Source organism: Cryptomeria japonica, chromosome 3 (genome assembly GCF_030272615.1).
Source record: "Cryptomeria japonica chromosome 3, Sugi_1.0, whole genome shotgun sequence".
Taxonomy (NCBI): Eukaryota; Viridiplantae; Streptophyta; class Pinopsida; order Cupressales; family Cupressaceae; genus Cryptomeria; species Cryptomeria japonica.
Genome location: NC_081407.1, coordinates 157065609 through 157090345, shown reverse-complemented (window position 1 = coordinate 157090345; position 24737 = coordinate 157065609). Strand labels below are relative to the sequence as shown.

Sequence of the window (24737 nt, the reverse complement as noted above, 5' to 3'; positions counted from 1 at the left end):
AATTTGAAGATACTACATCCTAATGCTACACTGAAATTCAAAAGATCCTGAAGAATGCCCTAATGCTAATCTAAAATCTTAAAGAATTTACATGTAAGATGTAAATTTGATGGCCATATAACCATATTCAACATTTTTGTGATGAAATAAAATTAAAATATTAAGAAAATTATCTCATTTAAATTTTTTTTTTGAATAGACCACCAAATTTCTAATAACAAAATAATATTTTAACATTTAAAAAATAAAATTACATAAATAATAATAAAAAGAAAACTGATCAACTGCTTGCATCTACTCTACTATACTACCACAAATTCTAAAAATCAAATAACCAACAATAATCTTATACTTCATATAAATCAAATATAATGATTAATGATTCTATTATTTCCATCTTTAATCATTAAACTAGGTTAAAATGGGTTAAATTGGGTGAACACAAGATGAACTATAATTAATCTAGCCCGTACAGCACATTGCTAGCACCGAGAGCATTGTCGATCATTTTCCCAAGATTTCTAGATCTAGCCTCAACCAGAGGAGCTAATTGTGAAGCCAGCTTCTTTACCTCATCATTACACATACCTACAAACGTTAAAGCCCCACTTTGTAAACCGTTTACAAGACCTGGGTCTTCTCCCATTGGATTTCTCAGAACCGATAACGAATTAAGAAGATCAGACACCGCTTCTTCATAAAAAACTACGCATTCCTTAAGGGGTACAGAGGAAACGCTGCCATTTTTCTGGCCTTCACTTCCGTTGAGACCCAAAATAAACTGCTCAACATTTATCGATTCATTGTACGATATGTTTGCAGTTATCACAGCCAGCTGAGAGATGTTTGCATTGAGAGCCCCTGGATAGCCAGTTAACGATGCAAGGCAGAAGTTTTGATCCAATGTGCTCTTGCAAACCTGACGAATAGTAGAGATTGAGGAAGCAACAAACGTGAAAGTGGTCACCATGATCACCATTAGAATCACAGATTTAGCAATGGAAGCCATTGTTGATAAAAACTAGCAGAGAAGTGGGGCAAAATCTGTGTAGCTGTGTAAGGCATTGTGAGTGGTCGATTTCATTTATAGCAGGTGGTGAACGGTTACCATGAAACAACTTTTGGCGCTGATGAGTTAAATTTCCTGTAACTGGCATACGTTATGAACTCTATTTTGAGCAAACATATATGATTGAGGTCTTGACAGTGCATTATTATCGGACTTATCCGTACTAGATAGTTAGTGATTGCTAATCTTAGCAGCAGATGTTTCTTGGCCCCCATTGTGATTGCTAATCTTAACGGCAGATGTTTCTTGGCCCCCATTTTTAGGTCTAATTGCTTCTAGATTTTTATGCAGATATCATTTTTTTTAGCTGGGAAGGTTTGGATATTTATGTCAAGTTTTAATTAGTTTTGGATTTATTTTGATAGTATAAAGTTGGATTTATTTATTTTATTGGGAAAATAGTATATATTGTTATTTCTAGTATCTCCCTTCGTTTAGGGTGTGAACTTGTTTGCATTCAATTTTTTTTTTTTTTTTTGGTATGTATGTCTATTATTAAATGTCAATAGAATCTGACACACTTATTTTTTTGGTGAATTGTACTATTAAATATTAATAAAATTTAGAATTTAATACACTATTTTTTTAAAAATGTAGGAGATTCTAAGAGGCACTTCCAAGTCAAGAAGCTTGAAAATAACAATTTGCGTTTGAATACAAATACAATTAATTTGAGGACTAAATCAACTAAGATAGATGAAAGAACTAGTTTTAGAGCTAAAGTAGGAGGCACTTCCAAGTCAAGAAGCTTGAAAATAACAATTTGGGTTTGAATGCAAATACAATTAATTTGAGGACTAAATCATCTAAGATAGCTGAAAGAACTAGTTCTAGAGCCAAAGTTGGATTTATTATGTGGTTTTATATGTATTAAGAAGTTTAATGTTATATCATGAACATAAATCTAAAACAAAATCCATATATGTATATAGGTTATCTATACTAATGCTATCTCTATTATTATATATTCTCGCACATTCATAATTTATTTTCTTTTAAAAAAAGAAAAAAAGAAAAAAAGAAAAAAAGATCAATATATGCATTTGAGATTGTATAAGGAAGAACTTATCATTATTTAATCAAAATAATGGGAAACCGCCAAGTCTAATCTAATTAGTTAAAATCCGTAACATTAATGAAAGTATGCTTAAAAAATTCAACAAGAAAACAAGTTGGAAATATTAGAAACCCCCTATTGAATTTATGCATGTCGTGCTTCCATTGTTCTTTTGCTTCTTGCATAATGTTGGCTCTCAGAGTCGCACTAGAAAACCTACAGAATATGGACACAAGAATTCAAAGACAATGGTTGTTGAAATAGGGAAATTGATACTAAATTTATAGATTCTGGAAAGTCTAATTGGATGGATGAGATTAGATCGAGAACTGAATCACTTAACGACTAAGATTTTATGTGATAGGTTGGTGGGAGAGAATTGCTCATGCTGATTGAGCTTGATTGATAGATCAATTGGCTTGATGGAGGATATATTTGGTTTGATTGGGATTTAGACAAAATTGATTGACCGGTCAAGAAATTTGATTGAATAGTTAATAGGATTGATTGACTAGATGACTAAATTGATTGAATTGTTAATTGAATTGATTGGTTAGTTAGTAGCAGTTAGATTTTTGGCATGTGTTGTAGGAAATTAGCATGAAATGTAATTTAATTTGAATTTTGATTTTCAAAAATGTTAAATGAAATGAAAATTAATAAGAAATGAAATTAATTTTAATTTAGAAAAAAATTGAATTGATTTGAAATGAAGGGAAATTAAATTAAACAAATTTTTGTAATTTATTTAATTTGGAGGACATAATTAGATAATTAAATAATATAAAGAAATTAGATAATTATGAGAAAATAAAAATTAAACTTAATTAAATAATAAAAAACCATTTAATTAAGGTAAACAATCATAATTAATTAAATAATAAAATTATTTAATCAATTTTAGAGAGAAAAGGTTAATTGATTAAATGTTTTGAATGAAAATTGAATAATTAGTTTATGATAAAAAGGATGAATATTAATTTAGAAGAATAAAATTAGATTAATTAAATAATTTAAAATTATTCAACTAATATGGAGGAATAATTAGCGATGTTAGGAATGGGACAATTTTACATGTCTACATTTTGTCCTTTGAAACAATGTTCAAAGGAATTTTGTTTCAAAGAAAAAGTGATAAACTCTACCCCAGTATGCCCCACCGATGGTAGGGTATAATTATGGCCCCTTGGAAATATGGTTGATTTTTTTGAATTGAAGACCAATTTAATGATAATATGACCATGATTACATGTTTTTAGTTTGGTTAAGTTTTAAGCTCGTTTGACTAACCTATAAGGCATTCAAAGTTGATTTTAACCGAGACCATAAAGGGTGGAAAACCTAATTTTGGCTCCAAATTGGCTATAAATAGGAATTTTGAGGTTCATTTTGCTCATTTGCATTCTAGGAGCTTGGAGAATTCAGAGTGAATTTTGAGCATTCTAAGAGCGATGGTGGGTATTGAAGTGCGACAACACTTGTCCAAGAAGGTTCGATCGTTCATCCGACCAGAGCACATGGGTGGTATGGTAGGTACTCTGACTCGACTTGTCAAATTTTCCCCTAATTTGTGTTTCAAAATTATTTTGTCTTATTTTTTAATCTTTACTATTTTGCATTTTGCATTTGAAATTTTTGCATACATTTTTATTCCAAATTTCTTATTGACATTTTGCATCCGTTAATTGTTTTGCATTTGACTATTGCATTTCATATTTGCATCGCTATGATTTTTCATGTGTTGTAACAATGTCACATTCATTTGTATGGTTTCACAATGTGCTAACAATTTCACATGTTTTAAGCATTTTGCATATGTCATAACTTTTTTGCATTTGTCTGTTGTAATTGCATTGAATTTTGTAATTGTTGTCTGTGTAATTTTTTTTTTAATCATAGTGAGTAATTTTGACATGTACATTAGACATTTGAGGATTTTAGGGGTATCTTGTTCTATAATTACATGTTTTTATAGGCTATGCTTCTTGTTCTTGGTATGCACGAGAATAAGCCTAACGGCCTTACATTGCACCATCAGTTAGATGATGAGGAGCGAGCCTTCTTTTTATGTGTCAATTTATCACATTCTTTACATGCTCAAGGTTACAACCAACAGGGGCTTGGTCACTACTCTTGTAGAGAGAGGGCATTCAAAGACATGTTCTTTCCATTTGCCGACTGGGGAGGCCTTTGTGACACTTGAGGATGTGTGGATTATGCACATTCCTATTCATGAGGAGAGAGTTACCTATGATCATCGATTAGGGATAGCCACCTTATGTGAGTTTGTGAGTGTTAGATGCATGAACTTAGGATGGAGGCAATGTATGAGATTGGATGGGATCACATGATGAGAGAGTATGATGATGTGAGTATTGAGTTATGTAGTTTTATTGTAGGTACTTTGGTTCCAGATCAATGAAATCGTGGATTCCTAGTGGGTTTGGGGAGGGTATTGATAGGGATGATAGGAGAGAGTCAAGTTTATGCTTGGGGCCCATGTGTTGAGGATGCTTTATTATCAGATGCATATAGTCACTTATTTGGGTGCTCAACTAGTTAGTTGTGGCATTATGCTCCTCCAAGTATGCGCATGGGAGCACAAAGCTATTTTTAGGTTAGTGGTACATGTTGAGTTAAACGCTAAGGATCTGTATGCATATTGATGCACTGCAAAATGGGAGATTGTTAGACAAAAACTTGTGGTTGTATAACACATAAGAAGCACAAGAAACAAAGAGAAATGTTAGTGTTAATCAACCAAAGACTAATCTAAGCAGGCATACCAAGAGAGACACTAAAAACATAATGAAGCATTTAACTATGAAAATAAATGAAAGAAGACATCTCCAAATGCCTTCCACCATGCTTGTAGCTCCTCCTCCCTTGTTCCTCTCCTCTTCAAGTTCCAAATTAGTGTAGCTCTTAGCAACTTTTTGCACTATGGATGCCTTATGGAGGTTCAAGATTGAAATGCTTTAACTATGCTATGCAAGTGTAAAACAAACTAGTTATGATATGCTATGAAATGAACTAAGATTTATTTTAATCCAAAATGATAATATATTAGTGATTTATGCTAAATGCTCTTCTCTAAAATTGGCTATAAGTTAAATGCATACAAGTTTTCAGGATCTGGATTATGAAGAAATGAGCTCTATTTATAGGAAAAATGGAGCAATAGATGGTTGAGATTGAGTAATCTCAACAAGGGTCAGGATTGAATGGTTTAAGATCCATGTGAGGGCTTTCAATCCAATCCCAGGATGACAAGTGTCAACATGAGATGGGTTGACAGGAGAGGGAAGAAGCATTAAATGCTTGACATGACCTGAGGGTTAACTTGGGAGGTAAGGTTAAGGTTGAGTTGAATGGATAAATTTATTATCCAAAGAATAATGCTTTTATCCAATGGATAAACTCTTGTGCAAGAGTTAGTGAGGATAACCATGGTCAAAGCAATAAATGCTTGAGAAGACACATGGGTCACATGAGGGTTGAGTTAGGGGTCAAAGTCTCTAACCATGGGTGTAAGTGGATTTAACCATAAATGGTCATGTAAGAGCCATTAGTGGTTTGGAAGACTTTAGAGGTTAGCTTGTTGGACACATAAAGCATTTAATGCTTTTCAAAGACTTTAGAGTCTTTGAGAAGTGACTCCAAGTTGCTTAGGAATGCGACAATAATTAGGGGATGAATTAGGCTAATTAGGAAGGGGTTTAGAAGAATCTATCTAAGGGGTTTAGGATTGCAAGTGGGTTTGGTGGGTGAGGGAAAATAGGATTTTTATTAAAATTAAATTCATTTATTTCAACAAATAGGTGCAACTTGCATTTTTAGGAGAATGCAAGTGGGGGGGATTAAATGATTTAAATAAATGTTTTATTTAATTTATTTAAAAGAGGAAAGAGGGTTAAATTGAATAAATAGAATTTATTCATTTTAATTGATTGTGAATTTGGTTTAGTGAATTAATTAAAATAAATTGAATAATTTATTTAATTAATAGGATAATGTTTGAAGATTAATTAATTAAATATTAATTTAATTAACTGATGGCTAGTTGGTTTTTAATCAAATAAATAAAAAATATTCATTTAATTAAAATGGACAGATTTATGTGACTACATTTGCCCCTCTTTGAGATGGTGCAGTTTATCGCATCGTTTCAAAGAAAGAAAAATAGGTGTGAAGAAATATGCCCCATAAAATGTTAATTTAATGGGTGGTATGCCCCCTCGAGAGATGGGCTGAAAATTTTGAAAAATCAAGTAATCTCTTGAAAAAAGAATGAAAATTGGCGAGGTGGCAGAAGAGAAGAATTTAGCAATATTGGTGAAAAAATAGAAGAAATCGGAGATAAAATGGAGAAATGAGAGGCTCTGGAAGTTCACGGGGACCACGGTGGTGAGCGGGGTAAAATTAGGGCTACGACGAAGGGTATATATGGGGGTGAAGGGGTAAAAACATGGTCATTTGCATTCGTCTCCATAGTGATTTTTGAGCTTTGATAGTGACCGTTTTGAAAGAGCAAGCAACAGTTAAGATGCTGGTACTGATAGCAGATCATCGACTAGAGCGAGTTCGTCGATTCCAGCGGCTAGATGACTACGGACCAACGATATGTGAATTTGAAATTTTAATTTTTATGCATTTTTGAATTTTTTTTTAGCTTGTCCAATTTGAGTCAAAACAATAGCGCTAAAACTATGTTTTGACGTTGTTGTCAATTTAATTAGCGCTATTGTGCCACTATAGCACTATTGCATAGTGTTTTTAGCGCATTTGCAAAGTGTAGCGCTATTGCATAGTTGATTTAGTGCTTTTGTATGTTTAGCGCTATTGAGCATGGCTTGTAGCGCTTTTGTTTTTATGTGGCGCTTTTGTATAGTTGTTATAGCACTATTGGTGGTTGAGTGCTATTGTGTAGTTGGTTTAGCACGGTTGTCAGCATATTAGCGCTATTGTTTGCAAAGTAGCGCTATTGTATAGTTGTTATAGCGCTATTGTTTGTTGAGTGCTATTGTGTAGTTGGTTTAGCACGGTTGTCAGCATATTAGCGCTATTGTTTGCAAAGTAGCGCTATTCTTAGGAAAATAGATGCCCCAGTGTGTTTGAAAGAGAATCTCCTGATGCCAATGATGGATGAATGGAGATGTGAGTTGTTTTGAACTATAGCAGCTCTGTTGAGACTTAGGTCATTAGGATAAATGCCTGTTGTAGTCTAGGTGTGCCATGATTGCTTACCTGTTGAGACCCAAAGATACTTGATCAAAGTATTTGTTGATAGTCTAGGTTTAAACTTAAGAAAGTTTGAAACAAAACAACTGATGATGATGATTGATGCACATGTGTAGGAGGAGCTTTGCGTCTTACAGATGCGAGAGAGGCATCTAGCCACACAGGTGTTGCAGGATCGATTGATAGAGGTCGAGGTTCATTGCATTGCAGTGACAGGCCTATATGATGTTACATATATGCCCATGATTTGGACGAATCGCGATTTGATCACAGCATTGGCACAGTGGTGGCATAGTGAGACATGTACGTTTCACTTAGTGTAGGGGGAGATGATGGTTACACTAGAGGATGTATGGCGCATTCTACACATTCCCATTCAAGGAGAAATGGTGATGTATGATTGAGCTTGGGGGACAGCAACAGTGCAGAGATTTTTTGATGAGGATGCATTTATTGATGATGGCTCAGTAGCATGGGAGGATATAGCTGCATTGTATGAGCCACTACCATCTATGTTATTAGGGATTGTTGGGGGACTGCTATGCCCAGATCGAGGGTCACATGGACTGGCCGTTGGGTGGGGCAAGGTTATAGAGCAGATGATGACTAAGGGGACCCGCTTTGCATGGGGACCATGCATTCTGTTGCACTTATATCGGGAGCTACATGAGGTAGTATACCGAGAGGTGAGCTCATTGGGAGTGGGGATCACTCTTCTTCATATTTGGGCGTGGGAGCACCTTCCTATGACTCGACCAATGAGTCTGAGATTTAGGGCAGTAGACCAGCCCTATGTATATATGTATGGCGGTATGATGAGTCAACCCCACATGGGGAAGTTAGAGTGGTGGCGACGGGCACTGGACGATTTAGATACAGTGATCTGGAGGTCGTATATTGAGTGCGAGCCCTATGAGGATGATGCAGAGGCCTTGCCATATGTGTTTATGAAATGATACCTCATTGGTAGGACAACCTACAATGTGGAGAGATAGGTACCTGGGAGAGTGCTGAGACAGTTTGGACGGAGGCAGGTGTTGCCGAGTGGATCTGGAGAGTATGCACGGGTGGTCCAAGAGAGGTTTCAGTGGGGGCCAGTATTACCCTATGATTAAGCATTGGTAGATTTTCAAACTCTACAGGCAAGACCATGGCAGATGAGGTCGGGGATGGTAGATGCAGGGGTGTCAGATGAGTACACTCAGTACATTGCGGCACATCCGATTCCTCGGATATCAGATCCAGCAGAGCCTATTCCATATTTCGAGGAGGAGAGTAGACAAAGATGGAGGAGGAGAGGAGGTCACGTAGGTTGACGAGGGAGAGAGGATGGAGGTGGCGGAGATGGAGGAGGAGGTGATGGAGGAGGAGGTGGTGGATTCAGAGGTGGAGGTGGGGTGGTGGATGGTTACAGTGGAGAGGGAGAGGTGGGTAGCCTTTGTGGTTATCACAGGGACCTTTGATGTAGGGAGGCATGAGATTAGGTGTTAGGGATGCAGGGGAGAGACAAGCACCTATGGATACAGGGGAGGGAGCCATTGGAGAGGCACCTATGGATACAAGGGAGGCAGCTACTGGAGGAGATCTGCGAGATCATATGATATTAGTTTTGCAAACATGGCTAGAGGATATGGAGGCGGAGGTGGCAGCTAGAGATTTGCAACTTTTTGCATGAGAGTCAGAGCTGACTGTAGTGCCGCGGTAGAGAGATTAGGTCGTTGACAGGGTTATCTAGTTACAGGAGAGAGTTCGAGCCTTGGAGGGAGTATAGGGACATGGGCCATTGACTAATTCCCTGGTGAGAGAGTTGCGGAGAGCAGGTGCAGAGGTTGATTACTGGCAGGGCTTGTATGAGTAGGAGGTGCCATCTAGTCAGTGGACACTGAGTTATTCACAAATGTGTTGGGAGAGATCAGAGTGGTCTCAGAGGATGTAGAGTCCTCCACAATGAGGTAGTGCAAGTGGTGCAAGGGGTAGTGGGGGAGCAGGTGGTGATGGTGGTGCAACATTTGGTTAGAGTGGCATTTGAGAGAGCATTTATGTATGTTTTTACATTGTCATTTTGGACTGTATCTTGGATGGCTCTTGGTAGTCGATATTTTGGACTTCATTGTACTCTAATACATGTATGTTTTTGCGATATGAGATGATATATGAGGAGATCCCATACTTTGTGATGATATGCATGTTGATGATATGTATGGATTTTATGTAGGATGATGATCTATGATGTATGCTTAGATGGATATTTGTGCTTTCTATATGTATGCTTTTTATGAGATGATTTATTTATGCATGGTTTATGATGATTTAGTTAATTTCTATATGCATGTTTTATGAATGTGATGCTAACATGTGGATGCAGGTTGATATTCATGATTTATTGGTGCAATGCCTTATGTATATAATGCCATGATGATGATGTATGCATAATGAAATGATATATAAATAATACTTGTGCTTTTATGTTGATAAGATGATGATATGCAGTGATGTTTGATGTAATGTATAAATGATTTATGTAAATGCATTTAGATGGTTAAAATGAATGCAATATGGATAAACAAATGTAAAGTACAAATGTTTATATGATGATTTCTAAATGAAGGCATATGAAAAATGTATAAACTAATGTTGAGACAAATGGTTTTGTTATGATTTGAAATTTTGATAAAATATGACTAAGAAAAATGATAATGTGATGATAATGTAACTCATGAATAATTGCACCTTAATGCAATTAAAAGGATAATGAATGCATTCTAATGAATCCTAAATGAAATTTGTTGCAAGATGAAAATGAATGAGTATAAGAATATACGAGATGGATAAATGAATGCACTTAACTCATGGATAGATAAATAAATGCACGCAACTACAGAAATCGACACAAATGTATGGTAAACAAGTTTAAATGATGATAAATGATGAGTGTAAATGATACTAAATGAATGCACAGTAATGGCTAATAATGGTAATAAATATAATGATGATAATTTTTCAAAATGAATCTAAATGTCATGAGTTTGCAATGATGAAATGATGTAATGATACTAATGCAAGTACATGATAATGAACTATATGTATTTAAATGCGACTAAATGATATGAAATGCGCTCTAATGAATGGCTAAAAATAAAGTTAATAAACCTACATGCAAGCATATGATAATGAACTAGGTGTGTTTAAATGCAACTAAATGTAATGAAATGATGATGTGGTCATGATAGATGAATGCAAGGTTGTTCAGACTTTGCATGATGCATTGATGATGTATCAGAGAACTCTGTCATGATTGTATCCAAGACCAATTCATTTTTCAAATAACTTCTCATTATTAATCTTGTTCACACTTGCATACAAAAACCATTCATATGAATGATGAATGATTAAATGGATGGGTGATATGCAACGAAATGCAATATAAACAGATGAGATGTAATGACGATCCATAGTGCTTTATTTTCATCATTGAGAATGGTAGTATCAATCTTGGACGAGGTAGTAGGAACCAAGGATGGAGCATTGTACCTACAAACAAACAACATAAATAAAGAATAAAGAATATGGACCCTCCATAATGGTTCATGCTCATATGGTCGAGGTATATGCTATAGTCAGCAAGCCGTAGTGATCCATGATTGTATTTTGCATAAGATCACGTAGCTTAGTGAACTTCCCACGTAGACACCATTAGTACATGCCCCAAAATTTCATTGGAATAATTCGCAGAAGATACACAAACAAAAGTGATACTTAGGAACCATCCCGACCACTCTAATCACTTGTGGATATCCTGGAGTAGCATAGGAACCTAATATAAATGAATAAATAACCTACAAATCAATAAAGTATTTGATAGCTTTAAACAAAATTTTCTTGTCAAAGAAAATGTGATCTTGTCTTTGTTTTGGTAAGGAAGGATGCATCCTTGTTAAGACAGTGTGCATGTCGATGTTGATTGTTTGGTTGATGCAATAAGTGGTCATTTGTTGGAGTATTTCATAGTGTTTATTTGGTATCTGCTTGGATGCGTATGTACAATGCGTTGCCATATTTTTGATTGATTTTTGATGCTTTATCATGTTTTTGGATTTTGTGAGTGTTTTTTGAATGTTTTTGGTAAGTTTGTGATTGTTTTTCGAATGTTTTTGGTATTTTGTGAGACAGTTTTGAATGAAGAACTCAATGAATCACAAGTAATGCAGAATCCACTTCCATCAATAGGCTAAGGGAATTTCCCCTAGTTTAGACATGACTATGAAAAAGTGGGATGCAAGACGTATGAAGTACTATCCTTGATTGCAGATCAATAACAAGCTATGGTTTGAATGATGGATGAGTGAATGCAATGAATGTGATCACAACAAGTCTGGAATACAATGGAGCCATAGCCTTTACGAGTGACACCATTTTGCCAGGTTTTCACCATCGCACTTACCCAAGGTGCCACTGGAGTGGTTTGTTCATTGTTTGGATGCATGATTTTTCTTTACTATTTTGATTTTTTTGTATTTTCTTCAGGACATTTATCTGAATATTTTTGGTGTTTTTCTGGTATGTAAGGGAGCCTGATGCTTTGTACAACTTATGTATAAAACCGTTTGAGGTGCATGCTATTGATTGGATCTGCTAGTGGTTCTCCTTTTGAAGTAGCCAACTGATATGCCCCAGACCCAAATATGACAGTGATAACATATGGACCCAACCAGTTTGATTCAAACTTTCCCTAATGTTTTATGTTTGGTTGGTTACAAGGATTCTCTCAAAGAACAAGATCACCTACCTCAAATGTGTGAGGTCTAACTCGATGATTGTAGCTTCTGCTCATGCGCTGCTGATAGGCTTTGAGGTGATTGTATGCAGCTTGTAATTTCTCATCAAGTAGCTCTAAATCTTGGAGACGTGAGACTCTGTATGCATCATCATCTATGAAATTATGCAAGGAAACCTATACAGATGGTATCTCAACCTCAATAGGAAGGATGGCTTTTGCACCATAGACCAGTGAGTAAGGAGTTGTGCCTATAGGGGCTCGAATGCTAGTTCGATAGGCCCATAGTGCTAGATTTAATTGAACATGCCAACACAACCGACATCATTGACTGTCTTCTTGAGGACTCTCAATATATTCTTGTTCGATGCTTCGGTCTGACCATCTTGATTTTTGAAAGGAAGACCATTATCTGTAATGACGAATATGGGTACACCATATTGGTAAATGATGTAATTAAGGATGAATGAGGCGATCTGCTTGTCAGTGACTTGGGTAAGTGGAACAACTTTGACCCACTTTGTGAAGTATTCAATGGGGGTAATAATGAATTTATGGCTGTTGGATGAAGATGGATGAATCTTACCCACAAGGACAAGTTCCCATTGACAAAAAGGCCATGGTGTTGTGATTGGTTGCAATTCCTGTGCTGGTGCATGTATCAGGTCTCCATGAACTTGGCACTTCTTGCATTTTCTAACAAAATAATAGGAGTCTTTTTCCATGGACGACCAATAGTATCCAGCGTGTATGATCTTTTTTGCTAGGGATGGGCCGCTTGCATGAGTTCCATAAATTCCTTCATGTACCTCTTCCAAAGCCTTTGTTATCTCATCCTGTTATAGACATCAAAGGAGAGTACCATCAAGACTGCGTCGGTATAGGGTTTTAGCAATGATGGTATATCGAGCAGTTTGGTGAATGAAGGTTTTATGTTGGTTATTTGATTGGTTAGGAGGAAGTGTGTGATTGCGAAGGTAGGTGTATAACTCACCATACCATGGGGATTCAGAACCGACAAGGTGACATATCATCTTGGATTCAGGGATATCATAAGCGGGAATCCAAAGCTGTTCCACCAAGAACTCGTAGCGTGTTGAATTCTGTGGAAGATCTAGGAGAGATGAGATGGTAGCCATAGCATCAACAGCTCGATTCTGATCTCGAGGTATCTGCTCAAAGGTGATAGTAGTAAATGATGCCTTTAAACTATCCACCATTTGTTTGTACGACATGAGTTTGTCATCCTTGGTCTGATATTCATCTGTTACTTGTCAGATGACCAATTAGGAGTCACCATATATTTGTAGCTCTTTTAACTTCAATTGGATAGCTAGTCAGAGTCATGTGATGAAGGCCTCATACTCAGCTATGTTGTTCGTGCATGGAAATGTGAGCTTGTAAGACTTTGGGATGCTGTCACCTTGAGGTGTGATAAACAGAATGCCTGCCCCCGAGCCATGCCTAGTGTATGAACCATCAAAGTATAGTTTCCATGGTGGTGCTTCTGTGATCATGAATATCTCTTCATCTAGAAAATTGGAAATGAGAGGATGATCACCTCTGAGGGGAGCATCGACCAACTGATCTGCAATAACTTTACCCTTGATAGCCTTACGGTCCACACACTCGATGGCAAATTCACTTAGAATCATCACTCATTTAGCCAAGCGGCCTATCAATGTTGCTTTGCTGAGAAAGTACTTTAGTGGATCAATCTTGGCAATGAGTTGTACTTTATGTGTTAAGAGATAGTGCCTTAGTTTAGTGGCTACCAAGATTACTGCTAGGCAAGCTCACTCAATAGGTGTGTAATTGAGTTCATAGCCGACCAATGTGCAAGAGATGTAGTAAACAACACACTCTTTCCCTTCTGCATTATGTTGTGCCAGTAGTACACCCAATGCTGTATTTGTTGCTGAAATATAGAGCAATAGAGGTCTATTCAGATCTAGTGGGATCAATAGTGGTGTATTCATGAGATAGTCTTTAAGCATCTGGAATGCTTGATGGCATCTGGTATCCCATTGAAAGCAAATGTTCTTGTGTAATAAGTGTGTAAAGGGATGACACTTATTTGCCAGTTGTGCAATGAATCATTCGATGGATTGTAGCCACACTTGGAGTGTCCTTAACTGACTGATATTCTTTGGAGGTGGCATGTCCATGATTGCTTTGACCTTTGCTGGGTCAACCTCAATGCCTTTGCTTGAGACAATGTATCCTAGAAGCTTCCCTGAGGTTACTCCAAAGACACATTTCTTTGGGTTGAGGCGAACATGATATTGTTCCAGTCTATCAAAGATTTTATCTAATATTTCCAAATGACCTTCTCTTGTGAGTGATTTTGCTAGTAAGTCATCAACATAATCTTCCATTATGGTATGCATCATATCATGAAAGATGGTTGTCATTTCTCTTTGATAGGTCGCTCCTGCATTCTTTAGACTAAAAGGCATTACATTCCAGCAATATGTTTCCCATGGACATGTGAAGGCTATCTTATGTTGATCCTCTAGTGTGATCTTTATCTAGTTGTACCCTGAAAAGCCATCCATGAGAGAAAGCATGGCACATCCTGCTGTTAGGTCTACGATTATGTCGATGTTTGGTAGGGGAAGTCATCCTTAGGACATGCCTTGTTTAGATCTTTGAAATCTGTATAGATACGGATGCCCCCATTCGGTTTGTTGATAGGTACAGTATTGGATATCCAATTTGCATAATCAATTGGTCTAATGAAACCAACATCTAGAAGTTTCTTAAGTTCTGCTTTGACTAGTACCGCAATCTGTGGGTGCATCTTGCAAAGCTTTTGTTTGATAGGCTTAGCTCCTTCTTCTACGGTGAGATGATGCATGACCAAATCAAGATCAAGCCCAGGCATGTCTGCATATGACCATGTAAAGTTGATCTGACGCTTCTGGAAGAATTCGACAAACTTAGGCTATTCCTCTGGAGTTAAAAGAGATGCCAGATGTATGTGGTGATGAGTTTTAGGAGTCCCTACGTTGAATTATTTTGTCTCTTCAATAAGGATTGTTGATCGTTCCTACTATGTACTAGAAGGGAGAATGTCAAACCTTTCATCCTTAGGCACCTTAGAGAGGTTTTCACTCTTGGATACGCTCTTTCTTTTTACTTTTGTGGGATCAAACAGTGCCATAGTGTGGTTTTCACTGGAAGATCCATGTTTTATTGTTATATTTTTGCACCTGAAAGGTTTGGCATCTGCCCCAAAGTATGCTGCGCTATTAAGTTCAATGGAAAATCGAACTTTGTGATCCCCGCTTGGTATGTTATCTCGTAATTCCAAAAAGTCAATGATTGCCTCATCATTTTGGAAATGGTCAAGACATGGGGGATTAGGTTGGTTCCATTCAATGAGTTAAGGATGGATAATGGGCATTACCTCATCAATCAAGTTAAGTTCATGAGATTTTTCAGTGAGGGTCAAGACGTTATGGTGAAGGTCGTTGATGGTACTGTCCCTGTCAGAATCAAGCATAGGATGTGACGTAGGGTCTATGGAAGATGTTTCCAATTCAGGAATCCAAGAGGTCTTTATTTGTGCTTCTCCGTAAATAGGGATGTCTTTGCAAGTTGGAGGTAGTGATGTGTCTTCCTCATATGAAGTATTAGGCTGGATGGAATCAAATTCCCACTCATGTGAGTCGGTCTTTGAGTCACTTTCTAGTATCCGATTACTATACCATACTGGGATGTCCTTTGAGTTAAACACTATATGTGTGATCAGTTAATGTACCATTGTAGATGAAACGATTGATGCTATAGGAAGGATTATGGGGATCAATGAATTCGATACGAGGAGTATCAGTGTTGTTGAATTTGCTGCTTCTACTAGAATTGCTAGTGTTGTCGATACTGTTGGGGGTTCTGATACTGCTAATGGTGTTGCTGATGTGGTTGTTGCTATTGATGGAGTTGTTGGTTTGATTGGTGGGATGATTGGTGCTGCGGATGATATTGTTGGGATCTTTAGCCTCAGTGGGGCAGTTGGTATGGTGCTTGGTGCTACTAATATAATCAAAGGCGACCTCTTTAGAGTTTTAGGTTGATATAGAGGTTTGCTGGGTTTCCCTTTGAATCTGAGCTTAGGAAGGATCTCCTTTTGAAAGCCTAATCCCATGTTATCTTTGGGATTTAACTCTGGCTACAACGGGTCATGTCATCCTTGCTTGCGAGGTCCCAAGGCACTCTAACCATCATAGCCCATTCTGCATAATGAGAAGGCCTTTTCCATATTGATCTATGGGAAGCTTAGCTTGTGGGATGTTTGTGGTGATAGGATCTTTATAGATCCATTCTGTTAAGTCTTCATCTCTGGTCTCTTCTTCTTGATTCTTTTCGAGGATGAAAGGCGTTAAAGTGCATACTGGCTTGACCAGTGGCATTTGAAGTAACCTTTGAGGTTTACCATGAGTTCTAGGAGAAGTGGGTAGTTTCCCAACACAAAAGAGTTGGCTGAGATTGTATTCCCCAGGACCTTCCTCTGCCATTTTCATTTTGAGCTTCTCTTGCTTGGGTATAGTGGTGTTTGAACTAGAAAGAGAAGCTGGACTTACATATGATGTGGATGGGATAACTTCTCTGTTGTTGGGAATGGTAATCTCTGGTTGATGGTTGATATTGTTACAATATGCAAATGGATTTGCATCACCCAGGATTGTAATTTCTACACCATTATGAGGAAACTTCATACATTGGTGGTAGGTCAGGGATGGAACGACTTGCATGGCGTGTATCTAAGGTCTTCTTAACAACAAATTATATGGTAGAGGAAGGTCTAGAACTTGACATATGATGTGCTTCATCACGGGGCCCACTCGGATTGGTAACACCACTGCTCCTTTGGATGAATGCTCAACATCATCATAAGCTTTTATGGTTATCTTTTTGCGGGGATCCATTGATTCAACTGCATACCCCAATGCGGTGACCAATTATAGTGTACAGATATTTAGGCTTGCTCCATTGTCGATCAAGACTCGCTTGATCCGATGTTGGTTGATAAATCCTTCAATATGGAGTGAGGCATTATGAGGTTGCTGGAGGGATGTATTGTCACTTTCAGAGAAAGTTTGACATGGTGATGACCTTAGATTTCCAACCATAGCTTGGAATTGATCTGTATTTAGATTTGCAGGGACTGACGCCTGTTGGAGAGCTTGATCCAAGATTGTTTTATGAGATGGGGATAGGCACAAAATCTCTGAGATGGAGATAAGTGTAGACATCTTATCTAATTGTTCTACAAGGTTATACTGCTTTGGGATGGAAGGTGTGCCTTGTGGAGTTGCTTTGATGGTGATCTTGTTGCGATGCATAACAACATTGTAGGTAGAGTTTGGATTTTTGATGGTAATGGTTGCAATTTGTTCATTGACATCATATAGGTGGTTCACATTGTAATTATAGGTGGCTCACGTATAATCAGTGGTATCTGTGTTTCGCCCTGAAGTGGAAGGACCCCTTTGATCTTGTGATGGAAGTGGATTTTTAAACATAAGATGATCATTGTTTTCTTTTTTTGAGTCATGGCCTTTAATTTCAATCTCACCTCGGTCAATGAGATCCTGAATAAGATCTTTCAATCTGTGACAATTGCTTGTTTTATGCCCTTTCCCTTGATGGAAGTTGCAGTGCTCATTATCCCTCCACCATGAAGGTTTGACCTGGGGTTTGTAATTGGATGTTTTTGGTAAAGTCACCAGATTTGAAGAGACCAACTAACATAACATTGTTTCAATAGGTTCCCCTAAGGGAGTGTACATTCGTTTTTGTTTATAATTTTGCTGGCATTGTCTTGGTTCTTCTTGCGGTATATTGTGTCCTTGATTTGGTGGGGGAGGAACCATGTTGGTCTTAGGAGGGGGGTTTTGCCCTGCAAAGCGGACCATAGGTTGTGCACTTTTAATAGTTCTTGCATCTACAACCCCATCATTGACAATGTTCTTGTTTTTATTCCAGAAGTTAGGTTTATCACTGTTGAATCGCGAGCGAGGTGCATCTTTGGGTTCATTGTATATTTTGATAAGCCCCTTTTTGATGAGGGCCCTTTCACATTTTAAACCTCGTGTGATCATGTCGTTGAAAGACTCTGTACCTTTCATGTCTAAATGAAATTCCATTTTTTTGTTCAAGTTGGAAATAAAGATTTCCACTAGATCTCTTTTAGGTAGCTGAAGGGAACGTCTGCTAGACATTTGTTGCCATCGTTGCAGGAAAGCTGAAAATAGCTCCCTTGGTTTTTGCTTAGTGTTACATAGATCGGCCATGGTGATATCACGTAAAATGTTATGTGAGTAATGTGTAATGAATTTCTGGACCAGTTCTTTGAATGTCCTAATGCTGCCTGTTAGTCAGGAGGGAAAACCATTGCGTGGTTGTCCCTGCCATACTTTGGGGAAAGAATCACATTAGGTATGTGTCCTCGTATGCCACTTATAGGCATGCTGAATGAAATTCTCTAACATGATTGCGAGGGTCTCCTTTTCCTCGATACTTTTTGAACTTAGGTGTTTCAAACCCTTGTGGAAAAGGTGGCATATGCAGATTCCTTTCAAAGGGATAGGGACAAATATCATTAAGTGAAAACTGGTTTGTTTTCACACCACTATGGAGTTGTTGGGCTAAATTCTTGACTTGTTGCCGCAACATGTCTATGTCATTTGGAGGAGGAGGAGGTGGGGGATTTCCTTGATGAAGGTTGTATCTGATATGATCTCGACCTCTTCATCCTCATTACGACTTTGGCATTCCGATACTTGCCTTACATGTGCAATATCGAAATCAGAGGGTAGTTTGGCTCCCCCTTGGGCAAGTCATAAAAAGTGAGCATCAGCGTTGCTCAAGTATTTCATCAAAAAGTTGATTGAAGAGAGGGTTGTGTTGCGCCCTTTCTATTGCTGCAGGAGTAGGAGTACTTGGATTTTCATCATTTGCATTTCCTCCAAGGGCATCTTGGAATTCATTGAGATTTTCCTCCTCTTCCTCTTCAATTTCTAGTTGTCTAGACCTTGATCTGGTTTGAGCCATTTTGTTTACAAGTTTTTGTTGAAGTTTGGTGAAAATGATGATGAGTTGGTGATGGAATGAAAGATAGCACTAAAGGTAGATGCTACCAAAGTCCTTCCTTGAATTGCTTGTTGTGTTTTGTTGATAATGTTTGATATGATAAGGTTTAGAGAGATTTGAGATGTGTTATAGACCCAACTACCTAGTAATGAGAGGATTCACTCATAGACTAGTTTTAACCTGTGTAGAAATGCCTCTTAGGATGAGTTTATCCTAGATGTAGAGACACTCCAAAAAGTGATGTATTGTGTTTGATTCAAGCAATATCGAAAGAGAACTTAGGACAAAACCTTTTGATGTTTTGAGAGTTGGAATGGATTGATGATGTGTGAATGTGAGAATGGATGAAATGTTAACTTCAATAGAAACTCTGTGTCACAAAAGGAACAAACTTTTCCTCTTCTCTTTCGGGGGTTGGTGGTTCTTCCCTAGCTAAGTTATATGTGATGCAAATGTCTGGAAATAAGGCATTATTGATTTTGTCTCCCTTGTTTTGATGATAGCTCAAAGCTCTATATTGAGTAAAAGCTTTGTGGTTTAAAGACGCTTGATCAAATTCATTAGATTTTCCTTGAAGATATAGACGCATGTGACATAAGAAGGTTCTATGTGAGACAAAGATTTTTCGATTAAGATAGAAGAATTTTCTTCTTTTGATGAAAGCCTTTGAGCTCAATGGTCTTTTCTTCAAATTGATGTGTTGATGAAGATTCTTCTTTCTCAAGATGTGAAGAATGGTCATATAGTTTGATACTTTTGTTGTTTGTACTTTGTTTTTGATCTTTGTTGGTATTTTGAAAAATGTTTTGAAATTTTTTGTGTTGGATGAATACTTGTTTTGGAATTGGATTTTTGATTTTTCTTTGACAAGAAAACAAAGCAAGCACACAAACACAAGAATGTTGCCCCAAAGGGCACAAGTAAGGGTGGGTCTAGATCAACCCAATCTTTGGACTTTTATGACCCTTTCCTTCCAAATGTTTTTGAGTATGTTTTTCCAAAAAGCCTAAAGTCGGCTCAGTTTATCACTGGTCTTGACACAAAACGAAGATACTTCAAACACACTTTATTCCTAAGGTCAAATGGCTAGTTACGATAATTTCAGCCCACATATTGATATTTCATCAACTTTGGTACTACATACCTTATGAATCTTGTTGTGGCAGGTAAGGATGTGATAAACTAAGTCTTGCATGAGCATAACAAATAGATGATCTCTATGATGGGGGATTCACCACTTTTATTAGGCTACAAGTAACCTTTCAAAAAGCTATGTTTCTACTAAAGGAAATATGTATGGTGAGTATCTTGGTAGCAAAACCTTCTATGCTCTTGCACTGAATTTATCACAAATATCCTCAATCAATAGAACGGGTGGGCTACTACATAAAGGTGTTTAGTAATTTTTGATGTCTTTGGACATAAGTTCATTCTGCAGTGACTCACTTAAGAGCCTTGTAACTTATGGTGGGGCCCATTTGTCCTTTCGACAAGTTACACTGTAGGAACAACTATACCCAAGGCTACAACTTTCGCTCACACCTGGTTTCTATAGCGGCTTGAAGGATTTACTGCGCGAGGTCATTCCCAAGAGTGATGTGTCTCTTAGTAGGCCTCTCTTAAAAAGATAAACTTTGAGTGTTACTAACACTTTTCTCTTGCACCTAGGACCACGAAAGCCAAGGGAGAGGATAGTGTGTGTTAGAAGTAGGACCACTCGACAAACTTTTTGCACAAGTGTGCCAAACACAAGATACACTTGTTCTTTTTAACTTATCATTGCAATGGTGATCTAACTATTTGGAGATGTTGCTCCAACATTCATGGTGTTCTTTTTCTCCTTCAAAGGCAATATGTTGAGTAAACTAGGAAAATTAAATCTTGGTCAACTGAATGAAAAGCAAGTTTTCTTGAAGTAAATCGCTTTGAAAAACAAAACAAGTTGATTATTATTTTTATTTGCCCAAAACAAAGTGTGGATTGTGAATTTTAGCTTGAGTTGATGCAAGAAAATCAAAATTTGTTTTGTTGAGTTTTAAACACCAAAATAAGATTTGAGTTCCCTAACTTGCAAGAAAATCAAAGTTTGTTGTGAATTTTAAAGCACCAAATGAAATTTGAGTTGATTTTAACTTGCAATAAAATCAAAGTTTGTTGTGAGTTTTAAAGCACCAAAATGAAGTGTTTCAAAATGATTTTAACTTGCAAAAGAAAAGTGAATTTCTAAAATCTTAAGAAATAAAATGGGTTAGTTCAAACCTGCACAAGAAATAAAAAGTCAGTAAAATCCACATACATGGTGGGCCTCTTCAAGCCTAAAAAGTTTCGATTTTTCGGTTACAAGGCATTTTTTACAACACTTTGTTACAATAGCGCTACTCTGTGTGAGAATAGAAGTGCTATTTAACACAAAAGCGCAACAACAAGTACAAAAGCGCTAAACTAAATTATTACACAGAGAGCCAAAAATGCTAATATTGGAACAAAAGCGCTACTTAAGGGTCAATAGCGCTATACTATAAACAAAAGTGCTAATTTTGGGACAATAGCACTATTGGGGAAACAATAGCGTTAAAAGACCAAATTGCGATAGCGCTAAAGCGTGAACAAAAGCACCAAAGCGTGACCTGTGTGTCAATTAAAACAGTCAAAAAAATTAGTAGTTTAAGAAGGTTGGTCTTCGATTCACGCTGGGTTCACCAAATGATGCATTGCAAAATGTGAGATTGTTAGACAAAAACCTGTGGTCGTATAACACATAAGAAGCACAAGAAACAAAGAGAAATGTTAGTGTTAATCAAGCAAAGACTAATCTAAGCAGGCATACCAAGAGAGACACTAAAAACATAATGAAGCATTTAACTATGAAAATAAATGCAAGAAGGCATCTCCAAATGCCTTCCACCATGATTGTAGCTCCTCCTCCCTTGTTCCTCTCCTCTCCAAGTTCCAAATTAGTGTATCTCTCAGTAGCTTTTTGCACTATGGATGCCTTATGGAGGTTCAAGATTGAAATGCTTTAACTGTGCTATGCAAGTATAAAACAAACTAGTTATGATATGATATGAAATGAACTAAGATTTATTTTAATCCAAAATGATAATATATTAGGGATTTATGCTAAATGCTATTCTCTAAAATTGGCTATAAGTTAAATGCATACAAGTTTTTAGGATCTGGATTATGAAGAAATGAGCTCTATTTATAGGAAAAATGGAGCAATGGATGGTTGAGATTGAGTAATCTCAACAAGGGCTAGGATTTAATGGTTTAAGATCCATGTGAGGGCTTTCAATCCAATCCAAGGATGACAAGTGTCAACATGAGATGGGTTGATGGTGTAGGAGCACCTAGTTGAGTAAAACTCCCATTTTTGAGTATTTAATGCTTTCATATTTATAATGTCTTGTGTTAGGTTTATTATATTGTTTTAGGTTGTTATGTGTCATGTTTAGTGGTTTTTATCTCATTTTGGGCTCAAGAGATCAAGTTTTGCCTTTCAGGCTTTGAGTTGACAATTTTTGGCAAAAATGTGCAAAATTGCCAAAAAGGTCTTCTAATGCTTTCCAAAGCATTGAAACATGTTTGATAAGTGTTTTTAGGCATATAAAAGTTGTTTAGACAAGTTGACAAGGTTAGATTGTCAAAAATGCGTTTTAGAGCAAGAAATGTTGTCATTTGGCTTGAAAAGTTGTCAAAATTGTCATTTTCTTGCAAAATGAAGTTATGAAAGCCTCATGTCCATACTAAGGCTTGATAACCAACTGGAAAAACTATAAAAGGCCTCCCTTTTCCTTGGAAAGGGTTGGTGATTGTATGAGCAAGAGATTTTTAATGAAATCATGAAATTTTGGCTTTTATGACTGGTTTTTGCTTCCTTTATGAAATAGTCTGTATTGTAGCTCCATAGTCTGTATTGTACCTTTGGAAAGTGCACATAATAGTTATATAATTCTCTCTAGTTTATTTTTGTATTGGTTTCTCTTGTAAATGGGATTGTACACAATTATTTGCAATCTGTGTGCTTGCTGCCTTGTTAAGGGTTTGAAGTTCTAAAATGTCACCACTTGACTAATCCAGGTTTGGGATCCCACATAATGGATTTAATCAAGTTGGAATCCATTTATATACTGTACATATGCTCTATTTTGTGCCAAAAGTGTGGTTGGAAGAAGGACTTGAGTGGATACTAGGCAAGTGTGGATTGCTTGGCTAGTAGCATGAACAAAAACTCAAGATTTGCACCCAAAAGCAATTTGGAGTGAACAAATGAATGGGACAGAGGTTTGGAAATATGGCCAAGGATGTTAAACATCATCTTTATGTGTTAGAATATCTTGTTCCACTTAATCATTCTCTTCTTGTAAGCAAAACAGTGAGTTCACTATTTTTGTGAATTGTATTTGTCAAATGCTCACGGAGTGCTTAAAAGCATGATCCAAGCCTTGTAACTATAAAGGCTATGTAATAGGAGAGTTTATAAATGTTTTACAAACCTCATGGAAGTATACTTTCAAGTTCAAACTCCTTTTCATGCAGGACCAAAGAGGTAGTAGCAGATTGACTGGTAAAGGGACATTTTTCACTGTGACAATGATAATTTTACTGATTTTTCACTTGTTTGCCAAGTGTTTGGAAAAATGCTTGGATGGAAGAGGTAGGGGAAACATGTTGAAGACATGTCAGAGGTCTTAGGAAGATATAGGCACTTTTAGTGGTGCATAAGAATGCAAACCTAGTGTTTACACTTCCAAAACCTCCAAAATCCTACAAATATGCCACAAATAGTGGACAGTCCTTATTTTGCACTATCAGAGGCCTAAACCATGAAAATATGTTAGAAAATACCTCCAAACCACTATCCAAACCAATTTAGTAGAATGTTTTGACCATCATTGAGTAGGACAAGCAAAAAAAGTGGCAATTACCCCTCCACGGGCTAGTAGCCCTTTTGACTGCATAACACACAAATGACTATTTTTGACAAAATGATCAAACCCGATTGTAACGAGGAGTTGGGGGATTATGAAATGTTAGGAGAACAATCCAACATAGTGAGATAAGTTTCATATGGAACCTTGGATAGTGCATAGCTTTAGTTGGAGATTTTGACCTTGTGGTTGGTGCATTTGAGCAAGCCAAAGGCTATGAGCCTAAAACTAAGTTGGACTATCAAACCTTGAACAAAAATTTGCTACCCCACATGTCCATGTTGGAGTCTCCTAGTGCACTCTGAAACAGTGTGTTGAATGTCAAAAGAGCAGGGTTTGAGAATGAGTAGTTGGGTGGAGTGAGCAATTTGAGTAGATTTGAGCATGGGTGTGAGCCATCACCAAAAGGGGAGTTTGATAGGGAAGTGATACATGAAGTGCTTGGCACTATAACCACAAGAATGATTTTGTAAACACATACAATAGCCTGAAACAAGTTTTTTGGGTAACAAATTGAACCTCTTGACCAAAACTGGCCTTTTGAGCACTTACCTAGCAACCTCCATA

The 24737-nt window shown here is 37.1% G+C and overlaps 1 protein-coding gene across 1 annotated transcript; it reads right to left on the bottom strand.

Moving 5' to 3' along the window:
• Positions 1-457: 457 nt before the first annotated feature.
• Positions 458-1009, bottom strand: LOC131031008 (uncharacterized). The gene has a single exon (XM_057962006.1). The coding sequence runs from the start codon at positions 1007-1009 to the stop codon at positions 458-460; it is 552 nt and encodes a 183-aa protein (XP_057817989.1).
• Positions 1010-24737: the final 23728 nt, after the last annotated feature.

Bases quoted from the DNA above. Each gene is read 5' to 3' on its own strand.
- LOC131031008 (XM_057962006.1), bottom strand. From the start codon at position 1,009: ATGGCTTCCATTGCTAAATCTGTGATTCTAATGGTGATCATGGTGACC.